Source organism: Urocitellus parryii, chromosome 9 (genome assembly GCF_045843805.1).
Source record: "Urocitellus parryii isolate mUroPar1 chromosome 9, mUroPar1.hap1, whole genome shotgun sequence".
Taxonomy (NCBI): Eukaryota; Metazoa; Chordata; class Mammalia; order Rodentia; family Sciuridae; genus Urocitellus; species Urocitellus parryii.
This window is the reverse complement of record NC_135539.1, coordinates 15,889,299-15,911,024: the sequence shown is the minus strand read 5'-3', so window position 1 is coordinate 15,911,024 and position 21,726 is coordinate 15,889,299. Positions and strand designations below refer to the sequence as shown.

Sequence of the window (21,726 nt, the reverse complement as noted above, 5' to 3'; positions counted from 1 at the left end):
CTCTCAACAGTGCTCAACAGACCCACATGGATGGCGCCTCCTGTACTGAACAGAGCAGATGTAGAGTTCTGTTGGGCAGCAGTGCTTTGGACTGTTTAGCACAGTGTTCTGCAGATAGTAGGACTCAATAAATATTGAAACAAATGGATGGACAGATAAGACTCTGTGGGAGGGAGCCAGCCTTGTGTGGTTTCTATGTGACTTTGGAAACCTAGACCAGAGCACATGGAGTTCATTTGATCTTATGTTGATACTTAGGATCATAATTTTGATCATTAGTTTCTAGTCTTTACTCCTGTACTTAGGGAATATTGCAATTTCAGGCTCAGAGGAAACTTTAAAGCTCCTTTTTTCTAATGGTTTAATTATTCCATGTACTTTAAAATGGGTGACTGTCCAGCCTGTGTTTGAATGCTTTCTGTAATGAGGGGTTTGCCTGCTGAAGACTTGACATATCATTTCCTCTCTGGATAGCTCAAATGGTGACCCCATTGATCTTCCTAATTAGCTAAAATATGCTTTCATGAAATATGCCCCCATCTTAGTACCACCAAAAGAGGTGTTCTCTCTCTTGAGTTTAAGACTCGAAAGTCATAACTTTCTTCTACTTTTCTTCAAATATTTGAAAATAGTTTTCATCTTCTCACAAGTAGTTCATAGCTAGTTCCTTTAACAATAGTTTTTCACAAGACATGTTTTATCGGTTTTGGGCTTAATTATAAAATAGCTTTGAAACTGTTGATTGCAGATTCTATGTGACACACTGTTCTATTTAGTTCTTTTTATAAACAATTGAGCTGAGAGCTGGGAGTGGTGGTACACACCTGTAATCCTAGCAGCTCAGGAGCCTGAGGCAGGAGGATGGTGAGTTCAAAGCCAGCCTTAGCAATTAGGGAGTGAGGCCCTAAGCAACTTAGCAAGACACTGTCTCTAAATAAAATATAAAAAGGGATGGGGACATGGCTTAGTGGTTAAGTGTCCCTAGGTTCAATCCTTTGTCTCCCCCCACCCCCCCAAATAAAAAGGTTTATCTGAGAGATGTTTGAGAATGGCACAAAGCTTAGGGGTGAGCAGATCTGCTAGATGATAGTATTGGTATCTACAAAACATTGTACATACCTACAGTGATGAGTTCATACTAGCAAGATGTTTTTCTTGGGGTTTGTTCATTTAGATGTATTGAATATACCTGCTATGTGCTGGCTGCTGCGCTAGTCAGGGGATACACATGTCAAGACAGACATCCTGCTATCATGCTGAGGGGATAATTAATTAATAAAGGAAGCAAAGGTCCTGGGGTAGGAGGGAGATTGGCATGGTAGAAAAACAGAAATAAGACCAGTGTAGCTGGAGTACAAGAGGTAAGGGAGAGAGAATTAAGACAGTGAGCTCTATCTGGCTTTCACTAAATAATTTTGGTATCTAGAACAGTGCTTGGCACGTAAGAAGTGTTCGATAAATACATCTTTGAATATATGAGTGGTACTTGGACCCCAGAATCCAGTACAAATACAGAAGTAAAGGCAGTGGGACTTAGAAGTAGGCTGTGTGGTGGTAGCTGTGGGGTCCAGTTGTCTGCAGCTCAGATCGATCAGCAGCACCACATAGGCATAGGCCACTGTCGTGCTGCCGAGTGGATACCCAGAACTCTGATAGGGACAGTGCTGCTCTCTTCCTCATATTAAATGTTCCCTGGTAGGAGGATGGCAAACTGGGACACATCCAGAGAGAGCTGGTGGGCTAGCACTAGGGGTCTTGTCGTGGCTGAGCACATCCTCCTTAAGGACCTGATAGTCATTTTCAGGCACTTGAAGGACTATCCTGTGCATGAGGGAGTGGACTTCCCTTTATATAAACAGCAGAATCTAAAGATTGGGAAGGGAACTTAGAGAGTGATGTTATTTTCATGTCAGGAAGACTGAAAGTAGACTTGCTGCCTGCTGCCCTGTCCCCTCCCCACTGCCAGGCAGTGTCAACTGGATCAGTGATGCTCAGAATGTTGTCTGCAGGTCGGGAGCTCTTCAGCCACGTGCAGTGAGATCATTACAGAACCAGAGAAAGATCAGGAACTCTCAGAGCAATTAGATGGTGTCATGCCGTTCTCACTGTGTTTTACAAAAGTATGTTTGTAATATACTGTGATTTAAACAAAGAAAACCCTGTTTACTTACTACCAACATTGGGCTGGATGGCCAGGTATGGGGAGTCTAAAATGTCACAGAGAAATGCAGGCTTTCCGGATGACACTGGGTCTGATTTTCTGATTTACTTTCAACTCTCCAAACTTCTGTCCCTTCCCAGTTTTCTTACAACCATGTCTCCTTGTCATGGAAAAAACCTTCCTTCATTCTGCTTCCTTCTCAGGTTCGCCCCAGTCTTCCTCCCGCTGTGTTCTGCTGAATTTATCACCAGTGGTTTCCCTCTCCCCATTCACTTGCTCCTTCCCTCCTCCCTCCCTCCCTGCCAAGACTCTCTTTTGTCCGACTTGCATTTTGGACCTGGGCCTGGGTGTTCTTGTGGCTCCTTGTGTGCCTCACTCAGAAGCCTCAGCTCAGGCTTCCTTTGACCCCTGCGTAGTTCATGCCCCTTATGACCACCTGTTCTCCCATTCTCTTTTCATGGAATGTGTAGAGGAAATGCTTCTGACTTGCCTGGTTTTTTTTTTGTTTTTTTTTTAACTGCATCTTCAGGCCTGGTGGCTTCTGAGTTTGAGTACTTCCTTTAAAAATATGCATCCCCTGGGCTGGGGATGTGGCTCAAGCGGCAGCGCGCTCGCCTGGCATGTGTGCGGCCCGGGTTCGATCCTCAGCACCACATACCAACAAAGATGTTGTGTCCGCCGAGAACTAAAAAATAAATATTAAAAATTCTCTCTCTCTCTCTCTCTCTCTCTCTCTCTCTCTCTCTCTCTCCCCCCTCTCTTACTCTCTCTTAAAAAAAAAAAAATATGCATCCCCCAAGATTCTGACCTTGGCACCTTTATCTTCCAAACCCATGGGAATGTCATCCATTCCCAAGGCTTCCCGTACCTCACACATTGATGACACCAGATCTATCTTCTGAACTCCAGAGCATATTACAATTTCTCACATTATGGCACCTATAAATGAATGTCCTCATTGTGAAATTTTTCCGTACAGAGATGACATGTGGATTTGGGGCCTCAGGTTGATGTTTAGAAGGATCTTGCTGGTAGCAGGAGGGGTGGCTTGTTTGGAGCAAGTCAGAGGTTGTGGGAGAGAACAGGAGACATGAAGAAGTCTAGGTGAGAGTAGGTGAGGACTTGGAACCAAGGTGGTTCCAGTGGGTGTGGAGAGGAGGAGGCACGAGAAATGGCAGAGAGAGAATTACTTTGGATGGACATGGACAAGAGGAGGAGGAGGGAAGTAGGAAGGTTCTAGAGTTTGGAATGAACCCATGTTCCATCTTTGGTGGGTAGTACTGGTGTTGCTGAAGTAGGACATACAGGAGCAGGAGGAAAGGTCCATGTTCATCATAAGATGAAGAGTTGAGTTTGGAGCTCTGCTTAGTTGGGGTGCGTTTGTGACATCTACAACCTCTCTGTGGCATTTACTAGTTTGATTATTTCTCCTTGAAGGATAATCTCAGCACTTGTTTGGGTGCCAACTCTTGCCAGGTACCAGCTGTGATTGTGTTACTCCATTGTGCAGTGTCTAGAGAGATTGTGCGACGTGCCGTGCGCTGGACAAGCAGTTAGTACTTCTGTCTCCATAACAAAGCCACGCGATAAGGGGTCTGGAACTGAAGTCATGCTCCTTGTTTTCAGCTGGCCCCAGATGATGCCTGGCGTTGCCCACATTGCAAGCAGCTGCAGCAGGGGAGCATCACGCTGAGCCTGTGGACTCTGCCTGACGTGCTTATCATACACCTCAAGAGGTTTCGACAGGTAAGGGAAATGCAGCTGGACCAAGTTTCTTACACCCCCTTTGGGTGTTGTGGGTGGGTTCTTTGGTGTTCCTGTTGATCCCCTGACCCTGTCTGGATGGTAGACATATATTTACCCCTATCTGGGTTTGTGTTCTTTCTCAAAGCAAAATTTGAGCATCCTGTGACCCTTTAAATCTTGAATATTTTAGTTCATATTGCAGATCCTTTACTTTGTTCTCGAGGTTTGCTTTAGACTTGTGAATGTTATGCTTAAATGTTGTTATGTTTTCTTTAGTATTTAAGGGGAAAAAAACGTAAGTCGAGATCTCTTCTGGGAGAGGTAGGATTGTGCATCGTGCCGTGCACTGGACAACCCTTCCCACTTCCCTCCTCTTCTTGTCCATGTCCTTCCAAAGTAACTTGTCCTGCTCCCAAGGAGCTATTGTATAGTTGGGGAGATGAGTCAAAAATATAAATATATACAAAGAAGCTCTGCTGTTTATTGTATTACTTCGTGATTAATCTTTTCCAAAAAGGTTATTCCCTGAGTCCAGGATTGCTCTAGACAGCCCCACTGTAAGAGAGGCAAATGGGAGGTGAGCATTGGCAGAATCTGTGAGGCCGGCTTTAAGGTTTGTCCCTGAGAGATGAGCAGGTGTCTTCCAGGTGAGAGGAAAGCAGGGGTTCACACTGGTAGTGGCAGAGGGAGCAGTGTGTTCAGAGCCTGGGCCCAAAGGAGCGCAGCACTTGGAGAGGCTGAAAGTGAGCCAGTGGGGCTGCGCTGCGGAGCGTCGGATGGTGGTGAGAACTGGGATAGGAGCAGGGCTTCTTGTCCAAGCAGACCCTTAGAGGCAATGTCCCATTCTGGCGAGGTCTTTGAGCAGAGAAGCAGCACTACTCCGTGTTTGTTTTTAAGAGATCAAGAGAGGCCGCAAGAATGAGGGCAGGGAGGCCTGGAGGAGGCCCCTGCAGTCATCCCGGAAGGCCATTGCTGGCTTCAGGTGGAGTCTTGGCCTGGAGATGGGAGGTGTGAATAGATGGAGAGGTGTTGGGCTCCAAGGAGGCAGAGAGGAAGAGGTGACATGCGCTCGGTCCCCATGGCTGGGGTTTTCCCCCCAAGGCTCAGAGTTGAATTCCTGTGGTAGAGAAGGATGGCATTTCCCTGCTTACTACTGGGCTCTGCAGGTGGAACCCTGGTTGAGGGTTTGGACCCCAGCCTTTCTGACTCCCTGCTCCTTTGCTGTTGGTTCCCTTGACGGCATATCTACATCCCTTTCAGAAACCCAGACCCAGAAAAGCAGCAGCGCCTTTCACTGTTTTCTGGGCCTTCTCCTCTAGGCAGGCACTTCTGTGTGGCTGTGGTTGTCTCCCCCTGACTCCTGATGTGTCTCCTTGTACCAGCTGTCACCCTGCCAGCGTAGGTGCTTTGCTACTCTCCAGTGGTCTCAGTTGCAGTGTCTTTGGGTTGATTTCTTGATGTCGCCACTCTGCCCCTGTAACTTGTTCTGTGTGCTGCTCACACAGTTCTTCACCCATGAGTCGGGAGACATCACCTCCCTCATAAAAGCCTCAGCATGTCCCCTTAGCTACAGAATAAGGCCCACATTCCTCAGCCTGGCCTTCCTGGCTCTCAGGACCCTCTCTCCCTTTCGCTTGTGAGTGCTTTCCTTTCCTTGGTAGAGTCGAGCTCCTTGGGAGAGGCGTATCTAGGCCTGGTTAGTTTTAAAATTCCTATGGACACAGGACACATGCAGTAAATGTCTGTTCAACTAGTGGTTGGTGTCGGGGATTTTCCATGGGCTTAATGGAAAGTGCAGGTTGACCAGCTGTCAACTAACTGAACATGTCAAACTAAGTCAGCATGAACTTTTAATGCACTTGTTGGAGGAGGTGTGGAGGAAAGGGATGCTGCTTATTGACTCTTCTGTGCAAGGTCCTGGGTCTTATCCTTCAAGTGGTTGTCACTGTTGATTTTCATGCCTCTGACAGGTATTAGGGTGAATCTTGTGAAATTATCAATTTTTTGTAAGGAAAAAAACCTAAAAATCCTTAGTAGATAAGGAAATGAAGACTCACGGAGGCTCATTTACCCCCAGTGGTTAGGCCACTTTTAGTTGTGTTAAAACTGGTTCTTCCAACTGCTTAAAACTGTTCATCTATTGTCCTGTTTTATCCGTGTCTTGGGAACTACTTCAGTGATTAGGGTCCACATTCCATGCTCACCTGATTTGCCATCTGCTTACATTAAAATATCATCAGAACTTGTTTTTCTTCTTGCAACAGGAAGGAGACAGGCGTGTGAAACTTCAGAACATGGTCAAGTTCCCCTTGACTGGCCTGGACATGACTCCTCATGTGGTCAAGAGAAGCCAGAGCAGCTGGAGTTTGCCATCCCACTGGTCCCCGTGGAGGCGGCCCTATGGACTCGGGAGGGACCCTGAGGACTACATCTATGACCTGTATGCTGTGTGCAATCACCATGGCACCATGCAAGGGGGGCACTACACAGGTCTGCAGTGCGAGAGGCCCGCGTGTCTGTGCTCACGGCTCCTTCAGGCGGGTGTTGCTTGTGACAGGGTGACGTGGCTTTAGAACCTCCCTTTCTTTTCCCGTGGGCAGGGTGCCCCTGTGAGGGCAGTTTCATGCCACAGGTCTCTACCAGAACTCTTCCTCTTCCTCCTGAGCTGGAAGGCGCAGCAGCTACCAGGCCTGAATGGCAAGCATGTGTCCCAGCACTGTCCGCTGTGCCGAGGAACTGCCCTCGCGCCCTGGCTCGCACTCCCCAGTTTAGGTTTTGCTCTTCTTCTGAGGCCCTAGCTTCTCCCTCACTTAGGGTGACTGTGAACTGCTCTTACAGTGTCTTCATTTACTTACCTTTCATTTATAAAAGCAGCCGTGTTCATCATGTGAAATTTAGAAACTAGAAAGAACACCATCATCTGTGGGTTGATCCCTTAAGCAACCTTTGCTAACATTTTAAAAAATTGTGAAATGTGCATAACAAAATTTATTTTGTGTTAGCCATTTTCAGCATACAGTTGGGTGGCATTAAATACACCCACATTGTTGTACAGCCATCGTCACTGTCCCTCTCCAGGACTTGTTTTATCTTTCCAGCTGAAACTCTTGTCCTGTTATATAGTACTTTCCATTCCCCCCTCCCTGGCCCTGACAGCCCCCACACTCACTTGTCTCTTGAATTTGACAGTCATAACTGCCTCCCACAAGTGGATTTATACAGTGTTTGTCCTTTTGTAGACTGGTTCATCTGTGTTGTAGCCTGTATCAAAATTTCCCTCCTTTTTCACATTGATTAGTGTTCTAGTGTGAGCAGGAGCCCTCTCACGCATGGCAGCTATGTTTTCCAGGGAGTTGGTGTTGTTATTCTACACTGGTGTGTGCGGTTCAGTCGAACGTTTATTAAACACCGCATATTTAGCTTGCAGTGAGCTCTATTACACCAGAGTGGTACATGCTTGTAATTCCAGTGGTTTCAAGAGGCTAAGGCAGGAGGATTTCAAGTTCAAAGATAGCCTCAGCCATTTAGTGAGTCCTGAACAACTTGGTTAGATGCTGTCTCAAAATAAAAATAAAAAAGGATGTGGCTCAGTGGTTAAGCACCCCTGGGTTCAATCCCTGGTACCCACCACCAACCCCCTCACTTCCCGCAAAGAAAAGGAGCCATCACGTATAGTAGGTTCTGTGGTAAAGGTATGTTCTGTGGTGAGCAGTGGGCTGAGGTGGGGTGCAGGGGCTGCCCGTACCACAGTGGCCCCATATGTTTGTATCATTTAATGATGTCAGAGTTGTCTTTGTGGAACTAGGTTTCCAGGATGTTCAGACAGAATTGCCTAGTGTGTTTCTTGGAACATATTCCTGTCGTTCAGCAACACGTGACTGTATGGTCATCCCCCATTGCTGAGCATCTATATTATTTCTGGCTTTTAACCTTTAATCTAATAAGATGGACATCTTTCTGTATATGCACTTTTTCTGAATTTTAATTCTGTGTTTCCTTGAGATTGAGTCTCAGAAGTGGAAGTGCTGGGCTAAAAGCATGCATGTGGAGGCCAGGCAGACTGTAGGGCTTCTTGTTTGGACATCTGTTTGTGTGAAGGTTGAAATGAGGGTGATTTGTTCATTTGGTATAGCTGGATATGGTTTCCAAGACTCAGATTTCTGCATTCTTTATACTCGTTGTATTTCACCTATACTTCTCAGGGATTTTATTTCTTCATCAACTCCATCGTTTATGTTACAGTTGCCTACCTTGATTTTTAAAGGTAGTGGAGATGAAGGCAGGTTGGTCTCTTCCAATTGGTATTTTAAATCCCCGAGACTCTCCATAGCAGGTAGCCGCAGCCCGCCCTCCCTCCCATCAGCATGGTGGAAGCAGGTCCTCTCATGCTCCTTTCTTCAGCCTGCTTTTCCCCCCAGCGGGAGGGTAGGAGGTCAGGAGAATGACTGGATGCAAGAGACTTCTTGTTTTTTGATTTTACTTTTTTGGGGGTACTGGAGATTGAACCCAGGCTTCGCACATGATGAGCAAGTGCTGTGCTACTGAGCTCCATCCTCAGCCCTGCAGTCTCTTGTTCTTGAAACCTGTTTAGTTCAAGTTCTTTAACTATTTCAATATTGTAAGCAGCAGTTGTTTGTGAAAGGACTGTTCCCAACTTAGTGAGATGCTGTCTCATGATGGAGTGGTTTGAATTGCCTTGAACCACTTGCAGGGAGAAACAGAAGGTAGGGAAGTTCCAGTCAAGCAAAATGTTAGTTAAATGCTTAAATGTATTTTACCTTTGTATTTTGGCTTAAGCCCAATTTAAATTGTGATGTTTTATTTGGTGTCTTGCATGTTTTGGGTTTCTGTTTCATGGGGGCCCCCTCTGTTAAGGTTGTGTTGAGTTGAATCGTTTCTCTTGTGGCATTACTAGTAATATCTGTGTTCTTGGACACTGAGCTGTGGAATCATAGATTCATGGATCTTAGAACAGAGAGGGACTTAGAGGTGATTTAACTTCACTAATTACCTAATGTAGTCATGTCTTTGCCAACATCCCTGATTGCTGTTCATCCAACTTCAGCTTTGGTAAAGATGCCATCTTCCATTTAGATCACTGTTTATCAGGAAAATGTCGACTGGCTTGTTAGCATGCTTTCTAGCAAGAAATTATTGGGAAAAATAGGACAGTGATATATTTTATCACATCGTGTTGCTCTTTACATAGAACAGACTTTGGAAAATGCCTGAAAAACCTAGAGGCAGTGTAGTTTAATGAAAGCAGTTCTGGTTGGAAGCTGGACCCATCTTCCCAGCTCTGTGGCCTTGGCTATGTAGCCTACTCCGACTTGGGGACCACGGTGGGACCACGGTAGTGTGCAGGAAGCAGGCCTGCCTTTCTCACAGGACGTGTTCCCTGGGAGGTGCTCAGATATTTTTGTTATTTCCCCTTTCCCATGCGTAAGCCACATTGTTGCTCTCCTGGTATACAGAATGTTAGAGTACATCTTAAATACCCCAGCACTGTGGGTTAAAGGGATTCTCTTGTTAAGTGTCTGTTCTGATGTGTTTTTGGTTTTGCACTGGGTCTAGCTGTAATTATGTGGTTTGTGTATGGCTAACTTGTGCAAGGATCTAGAACAGAGCTTCTCAAATCATCTGCGATAAAGACCTTGTTTTTTCTATTTTAAAATTCCAATCCTTCACAAGCCAGCTCTTTTTGTAAAAATGTAGCAAAACACTATGGCAGCACTGGATTGCTATGAGTTTTTGAATGCTTCTGCATTTTGGGGACAGCACCAATCTCCTGCTACAATTTGAGTAGCACTGGCCTAGGAAACACCTCAGAAGGTAGGGCTAGGAAGAAAAGCAAATAGAATTATTTTGCTAATAACATTGTTTTCTCGTTAGTGAGTTACTGTGCTACCTTAGTTTCCACACCGTGATGCAGAGTAGACCAAAATTAGAGCACAATTATCTGTCCCCTTCTCTTGGATGTCTCCCCACTCCTTACAGTTCTAACTCCCACTTCTCACCACCTCACCAGTGGCTGGTGTGTACAGCAGGCCTGACCTGGCACCACTTGAGTGCTGCTTTTATAGCTGTTTGCTGCTTGTATCTTCATTTCTTTTTTTTTTAACAATTTTTTTTTTTTTTTAATATTTATTTTTTTTTAGTTCTCGGCGGACACAACATCTTTGTTGGTATGTGGTGCTGAGGATCGAACCCAGCGCCCCGCGCATGCCAGGCGAGCGCGTTACCGCTTGAGCCACATCCCCAGCCCTTGTATCTTCATTTCTCTCCTCTTCTGGGTCTTGATGAGTTCACAGCTGCAGAGGACTTTCTTCCCCACATTTGTAGATTCTTCCTCTGCCCTTCATTTGAGGACCTGTTTGGTATAGTAACCCTTCCCTCTCTGGGTTTCATCTCTTATAGTGCCATACTTAGAAAAGTGTGTGGCCTGTTAAGGGTTTACTCCTGGCACCTCTCAGGACCTTAGGTGCCCTGTCCTTGGGTATACTAAGTCTGTTTCAGCATCCAGCTAAATGTTCTAGCACTCATTTATTCTCGCTCCAGTAAACGGATATTTTTAGGAAATGTGATAACAACGTGCCTTTTTGGATCAAGCTTATAAGACCCTTTGATATATCCTTTCAGGATAATTTGGTTTTGAGAATTTATTTTATTTTTTTTGGTGCAGGGGTTGGAACCCAAGCCTTGTGCATGCTATGCATGCACTCTACCTCTGAGCTACAGCCCCGACACCAAACTTTCAAGTTTTTGTTTTTTCTTGCTGGTTCTTGAACGCGCTTTATTTCTACCTGAGCTTGGGATTTGAGCTGGGAGAGGGCCTTGTGCCTTCATGAGCTTGTGTATTCTCAATTTGCCAGGGACGCTGTTGTGTTGCCCCCTGGGGAGGCAAGGCAGGGCAGGGGCTGAAGCTCAGGCTCAAGTATCATATAAACCTGAACTGAAGTTGGCTCTGTACTTCAGCAAATGCATGTGGGTGGATGTGCTGGGTAGTCTTTTTAAGCCTCTATAAAATTGGGAGTAATAATAAAACAAATCTCAGGATTAAATGAAATTCTTGGTATACAAATGTTGAATATTAGATACTGGGTTAGTAGTAGTATTTCTCTTAATATTATTTTATATCTCTCATAAACACGAAATATTGTAATATGCTTATGTCAAGATTTTTTTAAAATATTTGTTTAGTTATACATGGACACAATATATTTATTTTGTTTATTTTTATGTGGTACTGAGGATCAAACCCAGGGTCTCATATGTGCGAGGTGAGCGCTCTACCGCTGAGCCACAACCCCAGCCCCTTTTGTCAGGATTTTTAACCCTGGAACTATTGACATTTTGGCTGGGTACTTCTGTGGTGGGGTGCTATCCTGTACATTGTTGATAATTAGCAGCATCCCCAGGTGCTGGGCACTTCCCCCATCCCTCTTCAGTTATGACAGTCAGAATGTCTCCATTCTTGGCTAAATGTCTCCTGTAGGACAAAATTGTTCCTGGTTGAGACCCAGTAGTTTAAATAAATAAGTATATTGTGTTTTCTAAGGTGAAATAGAACTATATGAAATAATTTGGAATTTCTTTAAACACATTGTTTGAGTGTGATATGGAATTTGGATTTATTAAAAAGTTTCTTTCTGTGTTACTACGTGCAGACTTAAAAAGTTCTTGAATTAGTTGTATAAGCCAAAGTAATGGTTTCTGGATGGAATGGAACAGCTGGCGTGGTCTCCTCTGGTACTGACCATGGTCTCTTTTTGGCAGCATACTGTAAGAACTCTGTGGATGGCCTCTGGTATTGCTTCGATGACAGTGATGTGCAGCAGCTGTCGGAGGATGAGGTGTGCACGCAGACAGCCTATATCCTCTTCTACCAAAGGCGGACAGCCATCCCGTCGTGGTCAGCTAACAGCTCAGTAGCCGGTAAGGCTGATTGTTGTTCTTGGGCAGGTTTTTCTAGAGCAGAAGATTGTAGTTCATGGTCTAGGGGATGACTTAGAGGCTTCTTGACTGTCAGTTTGATCAGGTTAATCTTCACATTTCTGTTAGTCTGGAAACCAGCTTGATTGCAATTAAGGAAGTGGGGTGGACTGTGTGGCAGCCATGGACCAGCACAGTCCACGCAGTGGTGGGCAGAGCCTGGCTCAGACAGCCTGCGCCTGTGCCTGTGGGATAAATGCACGGGGGAGTGGGTCAGTAGCCTGGCTGCTGCTCTCAGACCTTCTCCTGGGTTACCTTGGAGCATGGTCCACCTGAGCCACATGGTCATCACCCAGCATGGGTGTAATAGTCATAGTCCTCCCTCATTGGATCATTGCTTACATTAAATTAGGTAATGGATGTGAGAACACTTTGTAAAGGGTCGATGAGTACCATTAGAAATAGTTCTTTTTTCCAATAAGATTGACTTGTTCTCTTTGGGAAGGAATTGATGACTGTAACAGATGGCTTGCATTTAGCCCGTAGGATCTAGCCTGTTATGTTAATAAGCATAGGAACCAGCACCCACCCACAAGACACATGCAGACACAAGACATAATCCAAACAAGGGCACATGTGCTTCCTGCTGTAAAGTTTGACTTTAAGAGAATGTGGCAGAGGACAAAACATGGTACTGTGTTGACAGGGTAGGGTAAGGAATGGTGACCACTGATTGTCTCCAAGCCTGGGAGAGGTGAGTTCAAAGAGGCTGAAAAGATGCCTTCCTCAAGTGCAATGAGCCCTGCTGAGCCAAACTCCACGCAGTGTGTAGCTGCTCACTTCCTTGACGGGAAGTGGGAACTCAGTTGCTCTGAGGCTTCCCTGGGTGTTCTACCAGAGTCAGAGATGCTCAGAAATGACATGCTCTTGTCTGCTGAGCCAGTAGTGCTGCTTCATGTAGTCAACCTCAAGAGCACTTTCTGTTGCACTATTGTATATTGAAGGGCATTTCTGGAACAAATAGGAGATAGGACTGATGGACCTGAAAGGAGGTGTGTGTGTAGTGAAGCTAAGAATAGTGCACATTGCTCCTTTCTTCTCGAGTCAAATCTTTCTACAGGTGCTCAGAATAGTTGCATGCTCTGTAGATGCTTAATCCATATTTGTAGAATGAACAGACATGAATTATTGTCTACATCCCGTCTTTTTGCCAACTTTTATGGGTCACATACTGCGTTCTGAAGTGGTCATCCCTGTGCTTGCATTTCATTCCTGCCTGTGTGCAGGAGCTGACTTCTGTTCTTCATCTTCACTGGGGTAATCAGCTCTGGGAGTTCACGGTGTCCTTAGGACATCAGATGTCCCCAGCTTGGCTTGCAGCACGTCCGTGAGGGCATGGGCAGTGCAGGCTGGCCACAGGACCTGGCTGACCTCAGCTCCCATCTCCTTTTCTACAGGCTCCACGAGTTCCTCCCTGTGCGAGCACTGGGTGAGCCGGCTTCCAGGGAGCAAGCAAGCCAGTGTGACTTCAGCGGCCTCCTCCAGACGCACCTCCCTGGCCTCGCTCTCCGAGTCCGTGGAGATGACCGGGGAAAGGAGTGAAGATGATGGTGGGTGTGGGTTTTGCTGATGGGTTTTCAAAACAGCAACATACAGACACAGTGCAGGGGGCCTCAGGGTTAGGAACAAAGTCCCACGGAGGTCGCGGGAGAACTCAAAGTGGGTAGGAGTGGGGCTGCCTAGCTGCAGTTATGATTGTAAGAAGTAACATTGTTTATGGACATGGTCACTGGCTTTTCCTCTATGACCCAAGACTTTATCCACATCATTATTTTCCACTTTTATGGTCTAGTGTGAGGCTGAAGCTTTAACTATATGATAATGTACACATTTTTTTTTTTCAAAGTGCTTTTATAATTTTCAGAGTGGCTGTAAGGGCTCAGTGAAGTTGTGCTTGCTCAGGGCCACCTGGTGAGTCCCAGCCTGGCAGTGAGGCCCCTGACAACTTCAGCTCCAGATTTCTTACTCTGAGCGTAATCACAATATAAAAATTGGGCAAATCTGATTAAAAATTGAACTCTGAAGCCTTCACTTACCACTAGAGTAATGGCAGGATAGACCTTGGTCCTAACAGGGACCCCAGGTGGTGTGGGAAAGATCAGGCAGCCACTGCCCTGAGAGCTGGAAGGAGCAGAGGGTGAGCTCAGCCTCTGTAATGAGGGCGGTGACTCATCCTCCAGCGAGTCTCACTCTGTGGCCAGCATTTCGATCGCCATAATCTGTCTCTAGTGATGATGGATAATTCTGAGAAAATGAAATGGAGCTCAAAGTGCAGGAGGTTGGAAGAAGGTGGCAGACTAGGAGATCTGTGTCAGGGTTTCAGCTCTGCCACTTGTCTGGCTTACCGCTGTTTTATTTGTAAAATAAGAATATTGGACTATAATTGCTAAGCTCTTTCTAGCTCCTGACATTTTGTGAAAAGCCAACTAGTAAGCCTTTGCATGTTTAGGTGGAGGTTATATTCAACATAACTTGTAAACTTAGAATTCACTGTCACTTTAATGATAAGTCTAGATATGGGTTGCCTCGATCTATGTTTAAACAGTGTAGTTGGTGGAATCAATATCCTCTTAAGCATTATCGTCATTTAATGGTTCTGGATAGTGCCCACAGAACAGAGGCTGCCTCTTAGGAATTTATGCAGAGTTTCTTAAATGCCACAGCTACAGTATCAAGTATGTATAAAATTCAATTTAGATTATTTTCTTTAGAAGTTTTAAGACACTACAAACTAACATATTGTTCTAATTATGAGGGTTTTCTTTGAAAGTGTTAGGTCCCTTAGGTTTGGTGCGGATTGTATCCAAGTTTCTAGTTCTTTCCGTTGAAATCTCTAGCTCTTCTCCACTTTACTAGTCAACGATTGCAGACTAACTTACAGGTGGTATTTGAGCCAAGGGGTGACGGGTTCTGGTATTAGCTCTGCCTTTAATTATTTGTGTAATCTTGGCAGGACTTGCCTCTGTGAGCCCCAGATGTGCTTCAGGAGGAGGAGGAAGCTGGATGAGCAGCTTCCATTTCATGAGCATCTGAAGTGCCAGGTCTTCTGCTGGGCACAGGACTTCTGAGATTTTCTTTAATCCTTATAGTAGACCAGTGGTCAGCACACAGCATCCTGCAGCCGACAGGCCCTGCAGCCTGCTGCCTTTTTTCTGTAAAGTTTTTTTAGAACGCAGCCACGCCATTTTTTTGTTACCTATGTGGTTGCTTTTGTGCTGTGGTGGCAGAGTTGAGCGGTCATCCATGCAACCTAACATACTTCTGGTGGGCCTTTACAGGAAGTATGCTGACCTGGAGGGAGAGCCAGGAGGTACAGAGAATGGTTTGCTTACCCCTGAGCTAGAAGGTTCCTCTTTTATAGACAAGGGAACTGGGCTTCAGAAGGTTGAAGTCACATGGCTGTGACCTCAGACAGGTGACACTGAGAGTCATACTCCCGTCATTACATGTGGCCTGCTTTGGGTCCACCTTTACCATCTTAAGATGCTACAGGAATGTTTTTGTGGGTTTAGCTTAACAGAATTCTCTCTGCCATGTTTAGGTGGCTTTTCAACTAGGCCATTTGTGAGGAGTGTCCAGCGCCAGAGCTTGTCCTCCAGATCGTCTGTGACCAGCCCCTTGGCTGTTAATGAAAATTGCATGAGACCTTCTTGGTCCCTGTCTGCGAAGCTGCAGATGCGCTCCAATTCTCCTTCCCGCTTCTCAGGGGACTCTCCAATTCACAGCTCTGCCTCCACCTTAGAGAAGATCGGGGAGGCAGTAGATGACAAGGTCTCCATCTCTTGCTTTGGCAGCTTGAGGAACCTTTCCAGCAGTTATCAGGAAGTAAGTGATAGTCACAGTCGACGAGAACACAAGGCTGTGGGCCGAGCCCCCCTGGCTGTCATGGAGGGCGTGTTCAGAGACGAGTCAGATACCCGAAAATTGAACTCCAGTGTTGTAGATACACAGAGCAAAAACTTAGCACAAGGGGATCGCTTACCTCCTGTCTCCGATGCATTTGATAACAATAACCAGATTGCTTACGTGGATCAGAGTGATTCCGTGGACAGCTCTCCAGTCAAAGAAGTGAAACCCCCAGGCCACCCAGGCTCGCTCACAAAGAAACCAGAGAGCACAACCAAGAGGTCCCCCAGTTCCAAAGGCACTTCTGAGCCAGATAAAACCTTGCGGAAGGGGAGAGCAGCCTTGGCAAGCCAAGAATCATCTCTTTCAAGTACATCTCCTTCTTCTCCTGTTCCTGTCAAAGTTTCTCTAAAGCCTTCTCGCTCTCGAAGCAAAGCGGATTCTTCCAGGGCCAGTGGAAGGCATTCATCCCCTGTTCCTGCCCAGCCCAAAAAGGAGTCGGTCCCCAAGTCCCATGATTCCGCATCGTCTCCCTCGCCACAGAAGCAGAAGTCGGCTTCTGCCCTCGCTTACACTGCTTCCTCTACATCTGCCAAAAAAGCCTCAGGCTCTGCCACCAGGGGCCCCTTCCCTCCTGGGAAGAACAGGACTTCAGACCGGACCTTGAGTAGGGAGGGCTCCAGACAAAGCCTGGGATCCGACAGAGCCAGTGTCACCTCCATTTCCAAACCCAGCTCCCCTCGGGTGAGCCAGGCCAGAGCTGGGGAGGGCAGAGGTGACGGCAAGCACGTGCGCAGCTCCTCCATGGCCAGCCTGCGCTCCCCCAGCACGAGCGTGCGCTCTGGTCTGAAGAGGGACAGCAAGTCTGAGGATAAGGGGCTGTCCTTCTTCAAGTCAGCCTTGAGACAGAAGGAAACTAGGCGGTCGACGGACCTCGGCAAGACAACCTTGCTGTCCAAAAAGACAGGGGGCAGCTCCGTCAAGTCAGACAGTAAGAGTGCCAGGGATGACAAGGCCGAGAAAGGCCCCCAGCCTCCGGGCCCCCAGCAGCCAAATGCCCATGCAGTTGGAAAGGAGCAGCTTGTCTCTAAGGACCCTGCCTCCGCTAAACATTCCCTGCTCTCTGCTCACAAGTCCAAGTCTTCCCAGCTGGATTCCGGACTTCCCTCATCTCCCAGCGGCAAGCAGCCTGCTGAGAAAGCCTCCAAAAAGTTACCTTCTAGCATGCAGACCTCTGCACGGCCTTCTCAGAAACCTCAGTGACGTTCCGCAGCCTAAGTGTTCTGTCTGTAAAGATGTTTATTTATTTAGCACCCCTCCTCTCCCACCAAAGCCCTCTATGCTTTTGTTTTGTTATTTTTTGGGTCATGTGCCTGATTGTGTGTGCGTGCGCGTGCGTGAGTGTGTGTTTGTATGCAAGGAGAAGTCAGTTGTAAATTGTTAAAAGCGTCGCCTTATTCTGCCATTGAACCAAATAACAGCCATAGGCAAAGCATTGATACCAGGCTAACTGGAGTAATTATAGACAATACCCGGACAGTCCCTTTAGCAATTGTATATATTTCTTTCTAGAGAACTCTAATGACTTTCATTGGACACTAGGGTCTTGAAACCTGTGAACCAGTTAAGCTATCATTAGTGTGTGGAAGGGTGAATTATTTGACTTGGGTTTCATCTGAGCAGGATTTGTCCACACTGCGGATTGTCAAGTGGCACCAGAAGCTCTAAAAACTGTGACAATAACATATGAAACAAACCGAGATAAAACTGTTGCTTTCTGCACTTGTGCCCCATTTACCAGTCTTTGTAAAGGGCAATATTTTAACACTAATGTTTCTCAGGTATCTATACTCAGCTAGTCCAGGATGGATGTGCATCAGTAAATGGATTAAAGAGGAAGGTGACATGTGGGTGACTGTGTCATTTCTCCTACTGCCACAGAGACATTACAGAGGTAGAAGCAAAGTCTTAGACTACCTTTATCTCTGCAGAGGTGTGCAGCACCCTCACCTGTCTTAACTCTTGAGATGTGTTCCAAGAGGTAGCAAATTGGATAGCCAGGATCCAGTCACTAATTAAATTTTTTTCCTTCTATGTTTGCTAGCTAAGTCCATTTGGATTTTGAACTGTAGCAGAGCAGTTAACACCTTTGAAAGATTCCTGGAAAAAAATGCATTCTAAACTGGAGGCATGAATCCTACCATTCTCCTCTGGTATTGCTTTTTCTGTTAGAAGCTGAAGGCTCCATGCTGCCCCCATCTGCATGCTTGTGTCCCCTCATCTCATAGCTTGAAAAGGAAAGAAGTCGCTTCCTGCCAACAGTCAGTGATGGTGTGTGGAAGCAGTGTGTGACACAGTATTACAGATGCACTTTGGATCCTGCTTGTCAGTTTTCGTTCTGACTGCTTTTCAGTAACTCATTTATATCTTCTTTGTGCTGAAGATGTAATCGCACTCCCAGACCTCACAAGCGGGGTTTGGAGTGTGTTCCATCTGGCAGTGTCAGTGCAAACTGCATTTCTTATATAGAAAAAGGAGCACCTCATAGAAATAGCACAGAAAAGCAAATCTATAGTTTTTCAAGCTCTCTGGAGGTCTCCTGGTAATCATTTCCTGCTTCAATTTTAGCTTTTGTTTTATTTGCTTTTTAAATATAAGGAGAATCATAGTCCTGATTCTCCTTGAATAGCATTTGTCACTTTGCCATAAAATATAGAATGCTAAGTTTATGTTGCTTTTTATTATTATTATTATTATTGTTATTATTTTGGTCATAGACTATTCAGGTTCTTCCTGAACTCATGGTGCACAGATTCGTTGATAGCCTTCCTTTTCAGTATTGCTGTGTATGAAGTAACGACAACACATATGCATGCATAGCTGTGAATTCTGCCCTCTTTTTTCTTTCTCTTATTTTTTTCCATGAATACCTCTTGGGAACTGTTTCCAGTAGGTTACTTAACTTTATTTTGCTGCTAATTTGAGCATTAGGTGGTAACTTGCAAGGAGCCATTATGTTGAGGGTAGCTGGAATTTTCGACCCTTGCAGTGGTGAAGACTTGCTTATTCCACTCGTGAAGGTTACTGTAGTGCTCCATGTAACTCATTCAGCATGAGCCATCACCCTGGCACCGGGCCCTGTACTAGACACTTCACTAGGTGTTGTCCTTGTGCTGTGTGGATTCGGTGGTTTCCCGAGCAGCGTTGTCCTGTGCTGTGGCCTGACTGCGGGGCTGGCTGCCTTTGATACCACCTCACCAACAGCCCCGCCCGAGTCAGCCACTGCTCTGGTTTTCCTGTATTGCTTTTATTTCCTGAAAAAGATGCACAAATGTGGGATCATCAATATCAGGAATTGAATGTTTGTCTAATTTGAACCTGTTGTCTTTGTTAGGTAGATTTCATTTGAAATCTATCAGAAGCTCTAAAGCAGTCTTAGAATTATATTTTGATTAGGCAGAGGGTTTTAATAACACTTTTTTTCCATAGTCAGTTAAGCATTAATAGAAACTAGTTTGATTCTTACAATGGTAAATATTTTTATTCGTGAGTCCTATAGGAATGGATTTTCCATTATGTGTAATGCCTTTAAAAAAAAAAAACTCTACAAATCTCTTTAATTTTCCATGGGATCTAGAAATAAAATTTCTATGATATAATAAAATCTATAAACTCTATGTCTATGGAATTTAGTCCTTGCTTCAGGTTTAATTAAATAGAAAACATGCCAGGAAGCATTGTGGCATTGGCCAGGCATCGTGGAGCTTTCTATTTCCAGGGTTGGTAAACAACGAAAATGTCATTATTCCTAACGACTAGTTACAACTTTAAGCCACAGAAAAGGAAATTCTTCCCCAAAGTTTGAAGGTGCTCTTTCAGGTGGGAGTATTGTTACTTGGTTCAATTTAGTTCTTTGTTAGGGTCAAGGACTTAGTATTTCTTTCTTTCTTTCTTTAATTCTCAGTGATATTTGGCACAGTGATCATTATGTGCTTTGGGGTTAAAATCATCTGCTAAGGGTGGTGGGTCTGGGTTTCTGGTTGACACCTCAATGGGCCTGATGACAGAAGTCCTTTCCTTGTAGGCACCACGTAGTCACCAACAGTAGGGCTGCATTGGGAATGTTTGCCTATTTAAAAAAATTACTCTTGATTTCTCTTTCTGTAAACATCCAGTGCACTGGGCTGTCTCAATCCTTAAGACAGCCCTGTGCCTCACCTTTGTTAACCCCCTAGAGAATATGGAAGCACAAGGAAACTGAGGAGCCCTTCCTGGTAGGCCCTCTCCTGCCTTTTGTATTTTCTCATCCTAAAAGCAGCCAAACTGAAAGTACGCCATAGCACGCTGGCCTGGTAGCAGTGGAATTGGTTGTTTGTGGTGTGCTGAAATGCTGTAATTGTCTGTGAGGCTGCCCGAGCTCTTTTGTAATCCTCCTTTCCAGCCTTCATTCATTCTGCAAATGTTCACTGAGGGCCTGTTTTGTGTTTAATGACCTGCTGAAGTTTCAGGAATTTGCTGTAGCCAAAGAGCCCTGCCAGCACAGCTCATGAGGCTGGGAAGGCTGGCGGTGGGCTGGACGGAATGGCAGTCCTCTCGACAAAAAGATACGTTGGATTCTGGCTCTGGCTAAGGCTCATGGTTCTCTTGAGCATGTTTGTTTTGTCTGGAAACCAAAAGTGCCCTTCATCTCTGCAGACATCCTGCTCTTTGATTTGCTGGTTCAGGCTGAGCTGCCTCTGCTATTGGAGGACTTGAAAATCCAAGTCACTTTGCATTAGAATTTGGTCATCCATTTGTCTTGAGGTGGATATTGGGATTTTTCTCTGGGTTTGGGGAATTGTCATCCCTCTAAATGAACTATCATGAAAACGTCAGGAACAGTAGTGGCACCTTAGGGCAATCGGAGCAGAGAACAGTGAACAAAGCTTATTTATTTCAGAGAAACACGTTTTTAGAAGTAGATGGACATCTGATGTTACATTTCATTCTGACAAATTCCTGAACAGTTGAAGTTATTGTTTCCTAGGTAAGTTGTTTTGGATACGAAGATAGTGTTTCTGGGTTGAATTTTTGAAATAGTATGCAAATCATAAGCACAGTTTAAAATGTATTCTGAAGGCACATTGAAGCTTATATTATTTGGAATTGAGAAGGGTGAAATTTATTGACAAACCAGTGCCTGTCGTAAACACAAAACACAGACAGACATGGCTGTGAGTGTGCACGCTGTCTTTGTCTTTAATTTCATGAAGGCAACATTATTGTTAAACCTGACTGCCTTTTTTTTTTTTTTTTTTGGGGGGGCAGGGGAGTCCAATGCCTTTATTTAACAGAACGCCCAGTGTCGCCCAGTGTCTCATGCTGTCTTTGGATCAACTCCCCAAGTGTTTGTTTTTGCAGCCACATTTTGGGCATGACCACTCATGATTCCCTCAGTAATGGAAAAGGTCTTGCATGCCCTCCATCTAATCCAGAAAGCATGCTCTTAGTACCTATGCAAGCAACCAATAAAGAAAAGACTATACTAAATGTTAAGCATTAAAAAAAAAAAAAGCAACTCTTAGATTATGGAGCTCTATTTTTGAATTTGTAATTTTTCAAATGTGGCTTAATCCTCAGTGTAGATGAGCATGAATGTGATCTCTTGGTTTGCTTCGCATCTATTTCTCTTTGCCAATTTTTTTATTATTGGTGAGGTTGTATGTAAAATATTAAGTATTTTGGAAGCAGGAGTGGAATTGGAGATACTGAACATACACTGGTGTATATACTGTATTTAGCCTGAAGACTTTCCTAAAGTATTTTGTTCTAAAAATAACCTGCCATTTTCTATAGATTTTAATTTTTTATATCTTCTAGGGTTCTATCGTGGTCACAAGGAAAGAATGTGGCTTCAAATAGTGCTAACAATTTTAAACTGCTTTTGTAGAGACTTAGAGCTGTTTTGGAAAGCTGTGGAGCTTCCCACCCATTGGTCCCAG

General features: G+C 45.1%; 1 protein-coding gene across 1 annotated transcript in view; it reads left to right on the top strand.

Annotated features, from left to right (window-relative positions):
• Window positions 1-21,035, top strand: part of Usp31 (ubiquitin specific peptidase 31) — a 68,273-nt gene extending 47,238 nt beyond the window's left edge. Inside the window, exons 12-16 of the mRNA XM_026392128.2 lie at window positions 3,788-3,907; window positions 6,172-6,397; window positions 11,684-11,842; window positions 13,297-13,449; window positions 15,441-21,035. Coding sequence (XP_026247913.2) covers window positions 3,788-3,907; window positions 6,172-6,397; window positions 11,684-11,842; window positions 13,297-13,449; window positions 15,441-17,008 — 2,226 coding nt within the window. The 3' untranslated portion in view covers window positions 17,009-21,035. The remainder of the gene's footprint in view (window positions 1-3,787; window positions 3,908-6,171; window positions 6,398-11,683; window positions 11,843-13,296; window positions 13,450-15,440) is intronic.
• The last annotated feature ends 691 nt before the right edge of the window (window positions 21,036-21,726 follow it).